At 26.8% G+C, this 20,389-nt stretch overlaps 1 protein-coding gene across 1 annotated transcript; it reads left to right on the plus strand.

Annotated features, from left to right (window-relative positions):
• The first annotated feature begins 4,590 nt into the window (after window positions 1–4,590).
• Window positions 4,591–13,419, plus strand: LOC127144191 (probable pectinesterase/pectinesterase inhibitor 39). The gene is made up of 4 exons (XM_051079771.1): window positions 4,591–4,885; window positions 4,994–5,644; window positions 12,386–12,625; window positions 12,734–13,419. Exons 1-4 carry the CDS (start codon window positions 4,591–4,593, stop codon window positions 13,417–13,419), a joined length of 1,872 nt encoding a protein of 623 aa, XP_050935728.1.
• Window positions 13,420–20,389: the final 6,970 nt, after the last annotated feature.

Here is a 20,389-nt window from a genome sequence, read left to right on the forward strand (position 1 = left end):
AATGTTGAATGATAAGTTTAAATAAATTGCAAGTGCCACGTCATTTCAAAGAAGCTTTAGCTCGTTGTAGAAAGGGTTTACAAAGAGAATAGCAAAATAGAAGTTTTACTTTGGATAAATGATAAATTTTTATATAGCAAAATCAAAAAATATGGAAAACTAATTTCTTGAATAATGTCTTAAATGCCCTTACTTAACTGAAAAAATTGAATTCTAAATACAATTATACAAGAAACTACAAATACTCTATAATTAAAATAATATTTCCAACTTATGATTAAGATATCAAAATCAAACTTCAATCCGTTGCAAAAAAAATTATTGGAGGCTCATGGAAAAGTGGGCCAAAAGGAAAGATTGAGCCCAACTTTAGCCCAAGCTCAAAAAAGCTGACCCAAGTTCAAGCCCATGTAATTAAGGGTCGTGTATTAATTAGGGTGAGAACTAATTGTAGCTATGCATTAATTAGGAAATACAAGTTTTAAGTATTGCTAAAAGGGTTACTTCTAGGAAGCATACTTTGTCAACATCAGAATAAAAATAATGTGTATCTGTATTTTCTCTTTTCCATTTGAGGTATTTTCTTTTCTAAATTAATTCTCATGTTTTTTTAAAAAATAATTCACATTAACTCTTCCCATTTTATATTAGATGATAATTAAATTATAACGAGGTAGCCACTAATATGGGATAATGTTAGGGATGGAATTACCATAAGCGTCCTTGCGAACAAAGATATGACAAAATAAAAATAAAGAAATTAATTAAGTCGTTGAAGTTTAAATGAATTAATTTTTTATGAATACTAATTAGTTCCTAAATTTAATTTTTGTAAACAAAAATAATTGAATCCTTTAATATCATTATTTTCAATCTAATTTGTAATGGTAGTATCGTGAGTAAAAATTTGGAAACGGTAGAAATTCAGTAAAAATTTCAATAATGAATTTTTCTAGACGAATATAAACTCATGCTAAATTAAACAATTAAGCATGAGACAAAGATCATAAAATTAAAGGGATAAAAATATAACAATGAGATAACTAATTAACATGTTAACATAGAATTAATCCGTAATTAAAATTTTAATAAAATTACAATTAAATTGGATAAATTAATAAAAAAGTTTCACCAAATAAACAACCAAATAAAGGCAGATGAGACATAATGTTTTATATCATCTTTCAAACTTCAGTCTAATCTACTTCTTCTGTAATTATTCGTATGAAATTTAACAAAAAATGGTGTATGAGAAATTAATATAATGATAATCTTTTTTAATGAAAAAGAAAGCAAGCAATAGTAAATGGGTTAGCTTCAGAAAATGCTGTGTCTCAAAAATAAAATAATGAAGTACTGCTATAAATTTCTTTAAAACAATATATTTATACAGTTAAACAAATTTGGATTAATTATAGGAAGACTTCGAATAAAAACAAAGGAATGTTTTATTTTGGAGGCCATTGCAAACAAGAATTGATCAGAGATGGAAGAAGATAAAAAGAAAAGGAATAATGCCAAATAGGTTAGAACAATGTGAACACCTTCCAATCCCAACATTTTACAAACTCTCTTTCAAATTCCTATTTGCAATACACGTAATTTTTTTCTTCTTTTCTTTTTTAGAAATTAGGTATTTTTAGAATGTGAAGAGAATATTAATAACTTTTTCTCACAACTACTAAGTTTAGGGCTACCAACAACCATTTTTTTTAACTTCAACAAAGAAAGCCCTTTTAAAAAAAACCCTAAAACTATTTTTTCTTTTTGAGAAAACAAAACCCTTTAATTCAAACTTGTAATATATTAAATAACATATTTAACTAAAATAAAGATGTGTCTTAATGCCACCACCGGTAATTCTCTCTTATTTTCTCTGGTTTTTTCACAGAACTTTGACAATAAATTAAATTTTGAGTTGGGTTTTATATTGTTTATTTTAAAATTATTTATATATTTTAAGAACGTTTAATGATCTTGTGAATCTTTTTTTTTAGTTTAATAGGTTTTTCAGTTAAAGTACTAAGGAGGGAGAAATTTCAATTAGGTTTATACACATTCTTATCATCTTTATCATGCTATAAGAGCAATAGGTCTTTAAATTTTTAATTTTAAAAGTGTGCCTAATCAATTTTGAATTCTTTGTAAGATGATTATTTTGCCTTTTAAATTTGTATTCAATAGACATCTCATGTTTGAAGTATTTTAAAAATTCATGACTTAATTGACAAAAATAAATATAAATACTTGACGCATAAGTTTTACTCCCCACATATCCTCTCAATTTTTAAAAATGTTAAAGTGACAAGAACTTAAAAAATAATATAAACAATAAAAATGGAAGAAACAAAAGAAAATGACCAATTCATTTATAGAATCATCACTGAAACTCAATATCACATAGCATTCACTTTGCACATTTTTGCTTTCTTTTTCTTCCTAATTTAGTTCCTTTTTTTTTTTGTTATTAGTTTCGATGTCTGTTTAATTGACCCTTACACTTTTTAAAATGCGTGAAAAGTATAAAAAATATTAATATTATTAAACAAAATAATAATAATAATAAATTTATAAGTATATTGTTAATTAGTGTTCTAATTATTTTCTGAATCGTCATGAGAATGACAACCAAATAGCAAATGTCAAACATTAAGAGTGGCTCTAACCCATTTTACAAATTTTAGTTAGAATATATATATCACAAATACAAACATCAATTAGGGTAAACAAAACTAATAAGAAAAGTGATTATTTAAAGTTAATATGGGGCATTCCTATAGGAATATATTGTTTGTTTCATCATTCTTCCATGATTAATTGATCCCAATAGAAAATGAGAATGGAAGAATAAAAAGAAACAAAATAAAAAAAAATTTTATTTATAAAATAAATATATTAATTTTATAGGTAACTTATTTGTCAAATATAATGTGTATCCAAATTGACCATAATATGTATGTTGTGAAGAAATTGAATAATGAAGGACAAATTTAGAATAATAATACCTATTTTTTTTTATGTGAGAATTGTAGCCCTCAAATTATAACAAAAATACCTTTTTTTTTTTTTTTAAAATAAAAGAAGTTATTTTGGGAATTCATATATTTTCTTAAATTAGATAATAATTCTGATTCTGATTCTGATTCTCTTATATGATAAAAATGGAGTCTTTATAATTCAATAACTTTCTTCCCATTTTCTTTTACATGGAGATAATTACTAATATTTTTTTTTTGATAATTTCCCATTAACTTAATTAATGAAGTGATATATATAAAAATAGACAGCTTATTATAAAGAAAGTAGTAAATATATATACACACACACACACACACACACATACATGTTTAGGGTTCCAATAGTGTGCGGGTGAAGTTGATGTTAAATAAATGATATTATAACAAATCATCAATAATTCCAATATTCTCTGCCATTTATTGATAATTCATTTCTATAAATACTTAAATTATAATTTATTAAATTAGTTCACTCTACCAACAAAACATAATTAACACAACTTCACTAATAATAATAATAATAATTAAACTCATTAACTCAATAAAAAATGATTCATATTTCGTTATTTAGTGATTTGAATAACAATTATATATGTATTTAAGATTATTTGAAAAACAAAATCCAATTAACTATAATACGCATGTTTTTTAAGAAGTTGAATAGTAATAGACAAATTGAGAATAATGGTCATAAAAAGAAAATTAGGTGAGAATTATGCCCTCAAATTATAACACCCATGAAGTAGGAAATACCATTTTTAATTTTTGGTAAAAGAGGTTAGTTTGAGGAATCATATATTTTTCTAAATTAGACAACAATTATAATTTTGATTCTTATATGATAAAAACACTATTTCCCCAACTTTCTTATGTGCTATGCATGTTCTTTTGATTTTCTTTTGCAAATATAGAATGAGTAAGGACATAATATATTTATATATTAGCCATAAAAATATATATTTTGCTATATATATGTGCATGATCACGATTTCCTCAATTACTAACTAATTAATAATTAAATAGTAGTATTAATTAATCACAAACAATTAGATGAGTGTCCAAACTTCTTTAGTTAAATAAAACAGGATGTGTTAGAAGCTAGTTTAATTAATTTTTTGTATTTTTGTTTCTTGAATTTGTATCATTATTAAGTTAAATGTGGAGTTGTAGGGTGAGAAAAGGATAGACCAAGAAGTGATTATATATTCAAAATAATAACTTCCTAAATATTTGTGTATATTTCTATAAATAATTAATCATCTATCAACTATACTAAATATATGTATTTATTGATTCCACAAATTGATTTAATCATACAAATGGAACTTAGTTGAAGTTAGAATTTGAGAAAAATATTATTGTTGATATTGAAAAAGAAAAGAAAAAGATATTCTCCTCCCTCTATTTATTCTCACCTCAGACGTTTTATCAAATTCAATTTCTTCCAGCAAGTTTTATACAGCTCTCTGGATTCATCTCATCTTCTCTCTTCTTTTGCCCCCTCTTCATTTCATTTCTCCTTCTCCATCTTGAAAGTAAAATGGAAAATTTGAAAGCAGTCGTAATTACCGTTATGTGCTTCTTCAACCTCGTCCCATTCATTCATTCATTCACTTTCAATGCAACAGTATCTTTAGATGGTTCTATGAATCATTTTAAGACTATCGCTGCTGCAATTGCAGCAGCACCAGATAACTCAAATACACGATTTTATATTCGTGTAACTCCCGGCACTTACCATGAGCGTCTTCAAATTCCACCAACCAAGACCTTCATTGCTTTGATTGGCGATAATGCACTCACCACCATAATTGTCGACGACAGAAGTAACGCTCGTGGATTCAAGACGAGCGACTCTGCAACCCTTAGTAAGTGTGCCATTCAATTTCTTTTATATATATTATGGCCTTCTATTTCATATTATGGCTTTTCACTCATATATATACTATTTAACTAAGTATTTTTATTTCATGCAGCGGTTAACGGTAATAATTTTCTTGCAAAATCATTGACTTTTGAGAACTCCGCCGGTCCTCAAAATGGCCAAGCGGTGGCAGTTCTTGACCAAGCTCACTTCACTGCCTACCACAAGTGCAAGTTCCTAGGTTTTCAAGACACTTTGTACGTTAAAGGCACTCAATTCTTCAAAGAGTGTGAAATTTATGGCAGTGTCGATTTTATTTTTGGAAATGGCTTAGTTATGTTTCAAGACTGCAACATCTATGCCCGAGAACCAAACAGACCCATCACGGTCACTGCTCAATCCAAAGAACAACCAAAAGAGGTGAGTGGCTTCTCCTTTCAGAACTGTACTGTCACAGTTTCGTCGGAGATAGCAGTCAACAAAGCCAACGTTAAGATTTATCTCGGCCGGCCATGGAGGCAATACTCTAAGGTTGTGTTCATGGAGTCATTTCTTGATGACGAGGTGGTGCCTGAAGGATGGTCAGAGTGGCCAGGGGTACCGGTAAATAATTTGTTTTATGCAGAATTCAATAATCGTGGTCCTGGAGCAGATGTCTCAAAGAGGGTTCATTGGACTGGTTTTCGTGTATTAGATAAGCAGTCGGCCTATCAATTTACCGTAGATAACTTTGTAAATGGATCTAAATGGTTGCCTGAAACAGGTATTCCATTTAGAGATGGACTTTTTTCTTAGTGATAATTATGATTTTCTTAAACAATTTGTTATATATGTTCTGTTTATAAATGTTTCATTGTGCATCAATACTAAAAATTATAATTAATTTAGTTAACCAAACAAATATCTTCCGGTCTTTAGGACTTAACACCAAACAAATATAAAAGATATTTCTGTTTATATATACTTGTGTTTCATACTCTATCAATACTAAAAGATAAAAATTATATTGATAAACTTCACCAAAAAATATTAGTAAAGGATTTAAGCGAAAGGGAATATAATATGACCAAAATGAAAGAATGACTTATAGAAACTTATTTATTTATTTATTTGGTTCTTTTAGGCAAGAGTGTACAAAAAGTTCAACACCCCACTGCGAGAAGTAGAAAAATATGAGTGAGAGTGTAGTTTTCAGAAAAAAAATGAACATCATCCTCCCACCAAATCAAATACACTTTAAGAACGAACCAACAAACTTTGCTTTTAGCTACTACTTTTGGCATAAATTAAACTTGTCGTAAAACAAATATTAAAATCAAAGTTACAGTAATAACAATACTGACTTTAACTAGAAAATTTAGTTAATTACTTAGAACACATGCATTATCACTGTTACATTTAATAAGATTTACCATAGCCAATGAAAGTTCTAATAATGCATAAGAGGCTTTGTAATGAGATTGCCACTCAAGAGGGATAGGATAAAATCCTTCATAATCAAGCATACATCCAGTTACTAGTTTAAAAGTGAATGTGACTGGTAGGAATTGTATGTCTCCATAATCCGCTTTTGTTTGTAGAATCTTCAATGTTTCTCGCAGATAATCTAATCCCATTTGATAGTCTTTTGAACAAGCGACATACATATCTCTTGTGTCACGACTGATATTATTTGAATCGAGCTGATTTTTAAGGAACAAAATGTCGTTGTTGATATCAGGAATGCTATGATTCACAAATATCATCAAAAAACCAGTTAGACTTGTCTTCAAATCATCGCGAGGGTCTGAATTAATGTGGAGAAAGCACAAATTCTTGAGTTCGTGAGTTCGGTTGCAAGTATGTTGAACAAAGTTGTTGATTGTTGTATTTTGATCCGCATTCACTAACATAAAAACACTCAAAACACAAAAGAAGAGAAGGAAATGTCGTTGGGAAGCCATGTTTTTCCAATCTCTATTTTAACTTCTTTTTCTTTCTTCGCTCTGTATAAAAACAATCAAACAGATGCTATGAATTTATAGCGAAAAGAAAATGGTAAAATTGTTTCCTTAAGTGAAAAATCTAATCTAATCTAATTAATTAAGATTCCATAAATATTGTTTGATTTTGAATAAGGTAATAAATTGATTGTGATATGATAAATGTATATTTATAAGGGTCATGATATGATATATTATATGATTCCTTATAAATTTGATACAATATTTTCATTATTGTACCCCTTTTTTTTCCCTTTTCTTTTGTACAGGAGATTTTGTATTTCTATTGTATGAAATTCAACTAAATTGCTGTTTTAATAATTTCTTTTAACATAATATAGAATATAAAACGATCCTACCTTGATTGTAGTTAAATAATATTACATTAATTTTATATACGTTATAATTTGAAATTGCACCATACTGAGAAATCTTAGATTAATATTAATTTTAAAAAAAATCTTCATTATGTTTTTAATTTCTATAAAATTAAAAAATGAGAAGCGCTTCGATTTAATATTAAAATATTATAAAAAATTTGTTTAATTTCCTTAAGTGCAAAATCTAATTAATGATTCCATGAAATTTGTTTGGAATTTTCATTCGTTTCATTTTAAAGAAGGTAAGAATTGATTTAGATTTAATTCAATTAATGCCTTATATTTTGGACACAATTTTAATTATTATACATCTATATACAAACATATTATTGCACTTATGCATTATTGAAAATTAGAATACAACACTATAACACATTTAAATAAGTAATTTACCTCTAAAACGACTAAATTCTAATTAGGAAACTGGACAATTTTAATAATTCTTTTAACATAAAAATGAAATTCAAAATCATCCTAGGTTCATTCAGATAAAATAAATCATGTATTTGAAATACGTCATGAATTAAAATCACAAGCCCATGATATATACCTATGGTTCTATAGTTGGAAAACTGATCTTAGGAAGAAATTGCAATCCAACATTATTTTTTAAATTAATTTCTCAATGTACAATTAATTAGTTTATAGTTTGTTTTATTTACTTAACATAAATTTAACTCTTTGTCATGTGTACCATATCAATAAGTTTTACGATCAAATCCTCCATCTTAATTTGTACTAAAAGAATTATTTTTTTAAAAAACAATTTATTGAAGGTTTTGGTACAAAGATATAACAGAACAAAGAAATTAATTTAGGAAAGATGTGTTTATTATTAATTTAAACATTAAAAGTTAAAAGAACAAACCAATGACCAAGCTTTCTTCAACGAGGTTTTTAGATTTTCAAGACACTTTGTACGTCAAAGATAGCAGCCAACAAAGCCGACATCAAGATATAGATCTATCTTGGCCAACCATAGAAACAATAATATTCACTGGTTATATTAATTGGCGTTATTTCTCGACGAGGAAGTGTTGCCTAAAGAATGGTCAAAGTGATAAAGGGTATTGATGAACAATTGGTTTTATGGAGAGCTTAATAACCGTGGTTCTAAGGCAGATGTCTCTAAAAGGATTTATTGCATTGGGTATCAAGTGTTAGATAAGTAGTCGACCAATTAGACAATTTTATTAACGAATCTGACTTTTTGCCTCAAATTGATATTCCACTTAAATTTGGATTTTTTTCTTAATGATAATTATAGTTTTCTTAACCAATTTGATATATATGTTCTGTTTATATTAATGTTCGACTGTGTATCAATACTAAAAATCATTATTAATTCACTTTACCAAACAAGTCTTCAAGAAATATTAATATAAAGATTCATCAACTCAGATCAATAAACTAAAACATGTAAATAGATGTTATTTAATCAAATTTAAATTAACTTTGGAATTAAAATCATAAGACATGTTTTGAATCAATAAAAATCACACAAATGAAGAATAAAACATAGTAATTTATTTATTTCTTTAAGAAGAACTCACACAGAAAATTCAACTTGCTGGGAGAAGTAGAAAAATATTAATATAAGTACCAAAACTGAAAATAGAATTAACATACAATTAACCCGTTATTAAAATTTTAATAAAATTACAATTCAATTGGATAAATTAATAAAAAAATTTCACCAAATAAACAACCAAATAAAGGCAGATGAGAAATAATGTTTTATATCATCTTTCAAACTTCAGTCTAATCTACTTCTTCGCTGTAATTATTCTTATGAATTTAACAAAAAATGGTGTATGAGAAATTAATATAATGATAATCTTTTTTAATGAAAAAGAAAGCAAGCAATAGTAAATGGGTTAGCTTCAGAAAATGGGATTCATCATCCTTCTGCTGTGTCTCAAAAATAAAATAATGAAGTACTGCTATAAATTTCTTTAAAACAATATATTTATATAGTAAAACAAATTTGGATTAATTATAGGAAGACTTCGAATAAAAACAAAGGAATGTTTTATTTTGGAGGCCATTGCAAACAAGAATAGATCAGAGATGGAAGAAGATAAAAAGTAAAGGAATAATGCCAAAAAGGTTAGAACAATGTGAACACCTTCCAATCCCAACATTTTACAAACTCTCTTTCAAATTCCTATTTGCAATACACATAATTTTCTTCTTCTTTTCTTTTTTAGAAATTAGGTATTTTTAGAATGTGAAGAGAATATTAATAACTTTTTCTCACAACTACTAAGTTTAGGGCTACCAACAACCATTTTTTTTTTAAGTTCAACAAACAAAACCCTTTTTTTAAAAAAAACCCTAAAACTATTTTTTCTTTTTGAGAAAACAAAACCCTTTAATTCAAACTTGTAATATATATATTACATAACTTATTTAACTAAAATAAAGATGTGTCTTAATGCCACCACGTGTAATTCTCTCTTATTTTCTCTGATTTTTTCACAAAACTTTGACAATAAATTAAAATTTGAGTTGGGTTATTGTTTATTTTAAAATCATTTATGTATTTTAAAAACGATTAATGATCTTGTGAATCTTTTTTTGGTTTAATAGGTTTTTTAGTTAAAGTACTAAGGAGGGAGAAATTTCAATTAGGTTGATACACATTCTTATCATTTTGATCATGCTATAAGAGCAATAGGTCTTTAAATTTTTAATTTTAAAAGTGTGCTTAATAAATTTTAAATTCTTTGTAAGATGATTCTTTTATCATTTAATTTTGTATTCAATAGACGTCTCATATTTGAAGTATTTTAAAAATTCATGACTTAATTGACAAAAATAGATATAAATACTTGATGCATAAGTTTTACTTCCCACATGTCTTCTCAATTTTTAAAAATGTTAAAGTGACAAGAATTTAAAAAATAATATAAACAATTAAAGAATATCAAAATGAAAACGGAAGAAAGAAAAGAAAATGACCAATTCATTTATGGAATCATCGGTGAAACTCAATATCACATTCTATTCACTTTTCAAATTTTTGCTTTCTTTTTCTTTCTAATTTAATTCCTATTCTTTTCGTTATTAGTTTCTTTAATCGAAAATTGAACTTTTCAAAATACGTGAAAAATATATATATATACACACACAAATACAAACATCAATTAGGGTAAACAAAACTAATAAGAAAAGTGATTATTTAAAGTTAATATGGGGCATTCCTATAGGAATATATTGTTTGTTTCATCATTCTTCCATGATTAATTGATCCCAATAGAAAATGAAGATGGAAGAATAAAAAGAAATTAAATTAAATAATTTTTATTTATAAAATAAATATATTAATTTTATAGGTAACTTATTTGTCAAATGGGTATCCAAATTGACCCTAATATGTATGTTGCCAAGAAATTGAATAATGATAGACAAATTTTGGATAATAATACCTAATTTTTTTTATGTGAGAATTGCAGCCCTCAAATTATAACAAAAATACCTTCTTTTTATTTTATTATTTGTTACTTTTTTTTTATAAAAGAAGCTATTCTAGGAAATCATATATTTTCTTAAATTAGATAATAATTATGATTCTGATTCTGATTCTCTTATGTGATAAAAATGCAGTCTTTATAGTTCAATAACTTTCTTCCCATTTTCTTTTACACGGAGATAATTACTAATATATATATATATTTTTGATAATTTCCCATTAACTTAATTAATGAAGTGATATATATAAAAATAGACAGCTGATTATAAAGAAAGTATTATATATATGTGTGTGTGTTTAGGGTTCCCATAGTGTGTGGGTGAAGTTGATGTTAAATAAATGATATTATAACAAATCATCAATAATTCCAATATTCTCCGCCATTTATTAATAATTCATTTCCATAAATACTTAAAATAATAATTTATTAAATTAGTTCACTCTACCAACAAAACATAATTACTTACTCATTCTTAATCATTACAAGATTCATTAATTAACACAACTTCACTAATAATAATAATAATAATAATAATAATAATAATAATAATAATAAAACTCATTAACTCAATAAAAAATTATTCATGTTTCGTTATTTGGTGATTTGAATAACAATGGTGTATTTAAGATTATTTGAAAAACAAAAAGTGTTTATCCAATTAACTATAATATGCATGTTTTTGAAGAAGTTGAATAATAATAGACAAATTGAGAATAATATACATAAAAAAATAATTAGGTTAGAATTATGCCCTCGAATTATAACACCCATGAAGTAGGAAATACCATTTTTAATTTTTGGTAAAAGAGGTTAGGTTGAGGAATCATATATATTTCCTAAATTAGACAATAATTATAATTCTGATTCTTATATGATAAAAATACTATTTTCCCAACTTTCTTATGTGCTATGCATGTTCTTCTGATTTTCTTTTGCAAATATAGAATGAGTAATTATGGACATAATATATTTATATAGTAGTCCTCAAAAATATATATTTTGCTATATATATGTGCATACAAAAAAAAGATCACGATTTCCTCAAATACTAACTAATTAATAATTAAATAGTAGTATCAATTAATCACAAACAATTAGATGAGTGTCCAAACTTCTTTAATTAAATAAAACAGCAGGATGTGTTAGTAGCTAATTTAATTAATTTTTTGTATTTTTGTTTCTTGAATTTGTATCATTATTAAGTTAAATTTGGAGTTGTAGGGTGAGAAAAGGATAGACCAAGAAGTGATTAGATATTCAAAATAATAACTTCCTAAATATTTGTGTATATTTCTATAAGTAATTAATCATTTATCAACTATACTAAATATATGCATTTGTTGATTTAATCATACAAATGGAACTTAGTTGAAGTTAGAACTTGAGAAAAATATTATTGTTGATATTGAAAAAGAAAAGAAAAAGATATTCTCCTCCCTCTATTTATTCTCACCTCAGACGTTTTATCAAATTCAATTTCTTGCAGCAAGTTTTCTACAGCTCTCTGGATTCATCTCATCTTCTCTCTTCTTTTGCCCCTTCTTCATTTCATTTCTCCTTCTCCATCTTGAAAGTAAAATGGAAATTTTGAAAGCAGTCGTAATTACCGTTATGTGCTTCTTCAACCTCGTCCCATTCATTCATTCATTCACTTTCAATGCAACAGTATCTTTAGATGGTTCTATGAATGATTTTAAGACAATCGCTGCTGCAATTGCAGCAGCACCAGATAACTCAAATACACGATTTTATATTCGTGTAACTCCCGGCACTTACCATGAGCGTCTTCAAATTCCACCAACCAAGACCTTCATTGCTTTGATTGGCGATAATGCACTCACCACCATAATTGTCGACGACAGAAGTAACGCTCGTGGATTCAAGACGAGCGACTCTGCAACCCTTAGTAAGTGTGCCATTCAATTTCTTTTATATATATTATGGCTTTCTATTTCATATTATGGCTTTTCACTCATATATATACTATTTAACCAAGTATTTTTATTTCATGCAGCTGTTAACGGTGATAATTTCATTGCAAAATCATTGACTTTTGAGAACTCCGCCGGTCCTCAAAATGGTCAAGCCGTGGCAGTTCTTGACCAAGCTCGCTTCACTGCGTATCACAAGTGCAGGTTCCTAGGTTTTCAAGACACTTTGTACGTCGGAGGCAAGTCTCATTTCTTTAAAGAATGTGATGTCTATGGTACTGTAGACTTTATCTTTGGAAATGGCTTAACTATGTTTCAAGATTGTAACATCTATGCCCGAGAACCAAACAGACCCATCACGGTCACTGCTCAATCCAAAGAACAATTACATGAAGAAAGTGGCTTCTCATTTCAAAATTGTACCGTCACTGTTTCGTCAGAGATAGTAGCTAGCAAAGCCAACGTCAAAATCTATCTTGACCGACCGTGGAGACAATATTCACGGGTTGTGTTCATGGAGTCATTTCTTGACGAGGAAGTGTTGCCCGAAGGATGGTCAGAGTGGCCAGGGGTACCAACGAACAATTTGTTTTATGGAGAGTTTAATAACCGTGGTCCTGGAGCAGATGTCTCTAAAAGGGTTCATTGGATTGGGTTTCATTTGTTAAATAAGCAGTTAGCCAATCAATTTACTATAGACAACTTTGTTAATGGATCTTACTGGTTGCCTGAAACTGGTATTCCATTTAGACGTGGATTTTTTTCTTAATGATAATTATGCTTTTCTTAAACAATTCGGTATATATGTTCTGTTTATATTAATGTTCTATTCTCCATCAATATAAAAATATATATATAAACAAATAAATATCTTTTGTATTTATGTTCTGTTTATATCTAAACAAATAAATATATTAATGGTTTATTTGTTTTGTATTTATTGAAAATGAAATATAAACAAATATATAAACAGAGCATACCTTTTAATTTAATTTGGTAGTGTCCATGAATTTGAACATCACTTTAATTTTAATTTGTCTTTGAAAATTCAAAGGATGATATAAAGATTAAAAAATAAAGACAGATCAAACCAAATTTTTTTTACTCTAAAGGATTGTGAACTAACAAAAAAAGAAAAAAATTTACAAAATAAAGAAACATATATTTTTTTTATGAATTTATTGTTAATTAGGTGTTAATGAAATTAAAAAAGAGTTTGTAGAGATAAATTTAGAATAATAAGGCCTAATTTTATTATAACAAAAATACCCTTTTTTTTTTTAATATCGAAAAATCATATATATATTCTTAAATTAGATAATAATTATGATTTTGATTCCATTTTCTTTTGGATGGAGAGAATTACTAATATTTCTTTTGATAATTCTATACTAACTTAATTAATGAAATGATATATATAAAAATAGACAGTTGATTATAGAGGAAGTACTAAATGTATATATATATGTTTAGGTTATCTATAGTGTGTGGGTGAAGTTGACGTTAAATAAATAATATTATATCAAATCATCAATATTTCCAATATTTCTATCGTTTATTAATAATTCATTTCTATAAATACTCAAAATTATAATTAATTAAATTAGTTCACTCTAACAACAAAATATATTTAATTACTCCTTCTTAACCATTACGAGATTCATTAACTTTAATAATAATTATAATAAAAATAAAAATAATTAGTTCACTTCACCAAACAAATATCTTTCCAAAAATACATGTAAATAGATGTTATTTAATCAATTTTAGATTAACTTTGGAATTAAGAATCAATAAAAATCACACAAATGAAAATAATACATAGTAATTTATTGGTGAATTAAAGTAGTGTTTATAATTAGTTATAACTTTGAAAAATTAAAAGGAAAAATTATTCTTAAAAAAAAACAATTTAGTTCTATTAATACTAACATTTATTTGACATGCAAAAGTTAAAATTTTAAAAAATCCACTATAAAATATTATGTATTTGATTTTGATCGAAGGATATAAGTCATGGCATATGTTACATTTAATGAGATTGATCATCCCAAGTGAGAGCTCTAGCAATACATTGGAGGTTTTGCAACAAAGATATAACATAATAAAAAAATTAATTTATGAAAGCAGCGTTTATTGTTAATTTAAACTTTAAAATTTAAAGAACAAACAATGACCAAGCTCTCTAGGTTTTCAAGACACTCTACGTCAAAGAGAGCAGCCAACAAAGCCGACATCAAGATAAAGATCTATCTTGACCAACCATGGGGACAATAATATTCACGGGTTATATTCATTGGAATCATTTCTCGACGAGGAAGTGTTGCCTAAAGGATGGTAAAAGTAATCAGGGGTATTGATGAACAATTGGTTTTATGGAAAGTATAATGGTCGGGGTTTTAGGGCAGATGTCTCTAAAAGGTTTTATTGGATTGAGTTTCATGTGTTAGATAAGTAGTCAGCCAATTAGACAAATTTGTTAATGAATCGGAGTTGTTGCCTGAAATTGATATTCCATTTAAATGTGGACTTTTTTCTAAACGATAATTATGGTTTTCTAACCAATTTGATATATATGTTCTATTTATATTAATGTTCCATTGTGCATCAATACTAAAAATCATAATTAATTCACTTCACCAAACAAGGAATTAACAATTTAATAACAAGTCTTCAAGAAATATTAATATAAAGATTCATTAACTCAGATCAATAAACTAAAACATGTAAATAGATGTTATTTAATCAATTTTAAATTAACTTTGGAATTAAAATCATAAGACATGTTTTGAATCAATAAAAATCACATAAATGAAGAATAAAACATAGTAATTTATTTATTTCTTTAAGGAGAACTCACACAGAAAATTCAACTCGCTGGGAGAAGTAGAAAAATATTAATATTAAGTACCAAAACTGAAAGTAAAAAAAAAAAGCTATAAACTAAGCAATAAATTAGCATGCATAATCATGATTACATTTAATAAGATTTACCATAGCCAGTGAAAGTTCCAGTAATGCATAAGAGGCTTTGTAATGAGATTGCCACTCAACAGGAATAGGATAAAACCCTTCATAATCAAGCATACATCCGGTTACTAGTTCAAAAGTGGAGGTGACTGGTAGGAATCGTATGTCTCCATAATCCGCTTTTGTTTGTAGAATCTTCAATGTTTTTCGTAGATAATCTAATCCCATTTGATAGTCATTTGAGCAAGTCTCATACATATCTCTGGTGTCACGACTGATATTATTTAAATAGAGCTGATTTTTAAGGAACAAAATGTCGTTGTTGATATCTGGAATGCTATGATTCACGAATATCATCAAAAAACCAATTAAACTTGTCTTCAAATCATCGCGAGGGTCTGAATTAATGTGGAAAAGGCACAAATTCTTGAGTTCGTGAGTTCGATTACAAGTATATTGAACAAAGTTGTTGATTGTTGTATTTTGATCTGCATTCGCTAACATAAAAACACTCAAAACACAAAAGAAGAGAAGGAATTGTTGTTGGGAAGCCATGTTTTCGATCTCTATCTGAGCTTCTTTTTCTTTCTTACAGATACTATGAATTTATAGCGAAAAGAAAATGGTAAAATTGTTTCGTTAAGTGAAAAATCTAATCTAATCTAATTAATTAAGATTCCATAAATTTTGTTTGATTTTGAATAAGGTAATAAATTGATTGTGATATGATAAATTAATGTATATTTATAAGGGTCATGATATGATATTATATGATTCCTTACAAATTTGATACAATATTTTCATTATTGTACCCTCTTTTTTTGCAAAATCTAATCAATGATTCCATGAAATTTGTTTGGAATTTTCATTCGTTTCATTTTGAAGAAGGTAAGAATTGATTTAGATTTAATTCAATTAATGCCTTATATTTTGGACACAATTTTAATTATTATACATCTATATACAAACATATTATTGCACTCATGCATTATTGAAAATTAGAATACAACACTATAACACATTTACCTCTAAAAAGACTAAATTCTAAGGAAACTGGACAATTTTAATAATTCTTTTAACATAAAAATGGAATTCAAAATCACCCTATGTTCATTGAGATAATTAAAATAAATCATTTATTTGAAATATGTTATAAATTGAAATCACGAGCGCATGATATTTACCTATTAAATGTGGTTCTATAGTTGGGGAACTCTTAGAAAGAAATTGCAATCTAACATTATTTTTTAAAATAATATTGATTATAATTTTAATTTCTTTGAAAAATGAGAGTCAATTACCTTATGGTTACGAGAAAGAGAAAGAGAATCAATCTTTATCTTGTCATCAATTAATATTGTAGCAATATATATTATCAATTTGACTTTGATCGAGGATATAAGCCATATGACTATACTACATTTGAGAGTACTAAAGTTTTGGTGTAAGATTGTCTCACCTTCCTCTATCTAGTAGAAGAAAAAAATGGGAGTTATAATAATGCAAGAAAAATATTGCAACAAAGGTATAAGGAAATTAGAAAATTTATGGGTAAATTAAAGTAGTGTTTATAATTAGTTATAAGTTTGGAAAATTAAAAGGAAAAAGTAAAAATTTTGTTTAATTATGATCTTATTTTTTATGCTTATTTCCTTCCATTTTTGTAAATAGGACCATAAATCTATATATGGTAAATGTTGCATTTAACTATTATTGAATATATAGTTAAATGCAACATTTACCACACACACATATATATATATATATGCATGCAGTGTATGTGGATGTATGGCTAAGTATATGTTTATAAATTAATTTCTCAATTGTACAATTAATTAGTTTATAGTTTGTTTTATTTACTTAACATAAATTTACCTCTTTGTCATGTGTACGAGATCAATAAGTTTTACAATTAAATCTTCCATCTTAATTTGTACTAAAATAATTATTTTTTAAAAAAACAATTTAATTCTATTAATATAAACATTTATTTGATATACGAAAAGTTAAAATAAAAAAAAATCCACTATAAAATATCATGTATTTGATTTTGATTGAAGGATATAATTAAGTCATGGCATATGTTACATTTAATAAGATTGAACATCGTAAGTGAGAGTTTTAGCAATATATTGGAGGTTTTGCAACAAAGAAATTAATTTATGAAAGCTGTGTTTATTATTAATTTAAACTTTAAAAGTTAAAGAACAAACCAATGACCATGCTCACACTTTGTACGTCAAAGATAACAGCCAACAAAGTCGATGTCAAGATATAGATCTATCTTGGCCAACCATGGAGACAATATTATTCACGGGTTATATTCATTGGAGTCATTTCTCGACGAGGAAGTGTGTTGCCTAAAGGATGATAAGAGTGATCAGGGATATTGATGAACAATTGGTTTTATGGAGAGTTTAATAACCGTGGTTCTAGAGCAGATGTCTCTAAAAGGGTTTATTGGATTGAGTTTCATGTGTTAGATAAGTAGTCATCCAATTAAACAATTTTGTTAATAAATCTGACTTGTTGCTTGAAATTGATCTTAACCAATTTGATATATATGTTCTATTTATATTAATATTTCAATTGTGTATCAATACTAAAAATCATAATTAATTCACTCCACCAAACAAATATCTCTATCTATAGAATTAACAATTTAATAACAAGTCTTCAAGAAATATTAATATAAAGATTCATTAACTCAGATCAATAAACTAAAACATGTAAATAGATGTTATTTAATCAATTTTAAATTAACTTTGGAATTAAAATCATAAGACATGTTTTGAATCAATAAAAATCACACAAATCAAGAATAAAACATAGTAACTTATTCATTTCTTTAAGAAGAACTCACACAGAAAATTCAACTCGCTGGGAGAAGTAGAAAAATATTAATATTAATACCAAAACTGAAAGCAAAAAAAAAAAAAAAAAAAAAAAGCTATATACTAAGCAATAAATTAGCATGCATAATCATGATTACATTTAATAAGATTTACCATAGCCAATGAAAGTTCTAATAATGCATAAGAGGCTTTGTAATGAGATTGCCACTCAAGAGGGATAGGATAAAACCCTTCATATTCAAGCATACATCCGGTTACTAGTTTAAAAGTGGTGGTGACTGGCAAGAATTGTATATCTCCATAATCCGCTTTTGTTTGTAGAATCTTCAATGTTTCTTGTAGATAATATAATCCTGCTTGATAGTCATTCGAGCAAGTCTCATACATATCTCTAGTGTTACGAGTCATATTATTTGAATCGAGCTGATTTTTAAGGAACAAAATGTCGTTGTTGATATCAGGAATGCTATGATTCACAAATATCATCAAAAAACCAGTTAAGCTTGTCTTCAAATCATCGCGAGGGTCTGAATTAATGTGGAGAAGACACAAATTCTTGAGTTCGTGAGTTCGGTTGCATGTATGTTGAACAAAGTTGTTGATGGTTGTATTTTGATCCGCATTCACTAACATAAAAACACTCAAAGCACAAAAGAAGAGAAGGAATTGTTGTTGGGAAGCCATTTTTTTCCAACTCTATCTTAGCTTCTTTTTCTTTCTTCGCTCTTTGTAAAAACAATAAAAAATATGCTATAAATTTATAGCGAAAAGAAAATGGTAAAATTGTTTCGTTAAGTGAAAAATGTAATCTAATTAATTAATTAAGATTCCATAAATATTTTTTGATTTTGAATAAGATAATAAATTGATTGTGATATGATAAATGTATATTTATAAGGGTCATTATATGATATTGTATGATTCCTTACAAATTTGATACAATATTTTCATTATGTGTCCCTTTTTTTTTCCCTTTTCTTTTGTACGGGAGATTTTGTATTTCTATTGTATGAAATTCAACTAAATTTCTGTTTTAATAATTTCTTTTAACCTAATATAGAATATAAAACGATCCTACCTTGATTGTAGTTAAACAATATTACGGTACCATACAGATTCTGAAATGAGAAATCGTAATTTAATATTAATTTTGAAAACAATCTTCATTATGATTTTAATTTCTATAAAACTAAAAAATGAGAAGTGCTTAAACAGATATGGTTAATACCAATTCTCTAACACCGTCAATCAAGCCGGCCTCAAAGTTATTTAATTAAATTTTTGCTATTGTGTTACATTATTTTATTGTTACAATTACAATTACTCAAAATTTTGATTTTATAGAAATATCAATAAAAATATTAATAAAGTATCATAACCAATAGATAATTTCGAAAAGGCTATAAAGACACAACCAAGTTGTCCTCTTTATTTTTTTTTTATTATATATACATTTATTATTTATTTTTGTTTTATGAAATTGGAAATGTGAATTAAACTATTTTCAACGAAAATGGTGACTTTTCGACAAAATTGAATGGCACATAGGGTTAAGTAAAAAACAATACATAACCCAAAGAAAAGCAAAGAAAGAAAAGAAAAGAAAAGAAAAGGTGGAATTATATGGCTGTATTTATATATACATGGAATCGTATCATTTCATAATTAATTCCATCCTTTTTGAAACTGAATCCAAATTAATTTCCAAACGAAATTGATGGAATAACAAATCAGATTTTGACTAGACAAAACTGAAGGAATTAATTTGCTATAAATATCAAATATCCATATGGTTATAATTCTCTCAAAGAGTGAAGCAAGAGAAAGAAATTAGTAGAGAGATTGAAAAACATGGCTTCTGATCGACAATTCCTTGTGTTGCTTTGTATTTTGAGTTTGTGCATGTTAACTAAG

The sequence above is a fragment of the Cucumis melo genome, chromosome 12 (genome assembly GCF_025177605.1).
Source record: "Cucumis melo cultivar AY chromosome 12, USDA_Cmelo_AY_1.0, whole genome shotgun sequence".
NCBI classification, from domain to species: Eukaryota; Viridiplantae; Streptophyta; class Magnoliopsida; order Cucurbitales; family Cucurbitaceae; genus Cucumis; species Cucumis melo.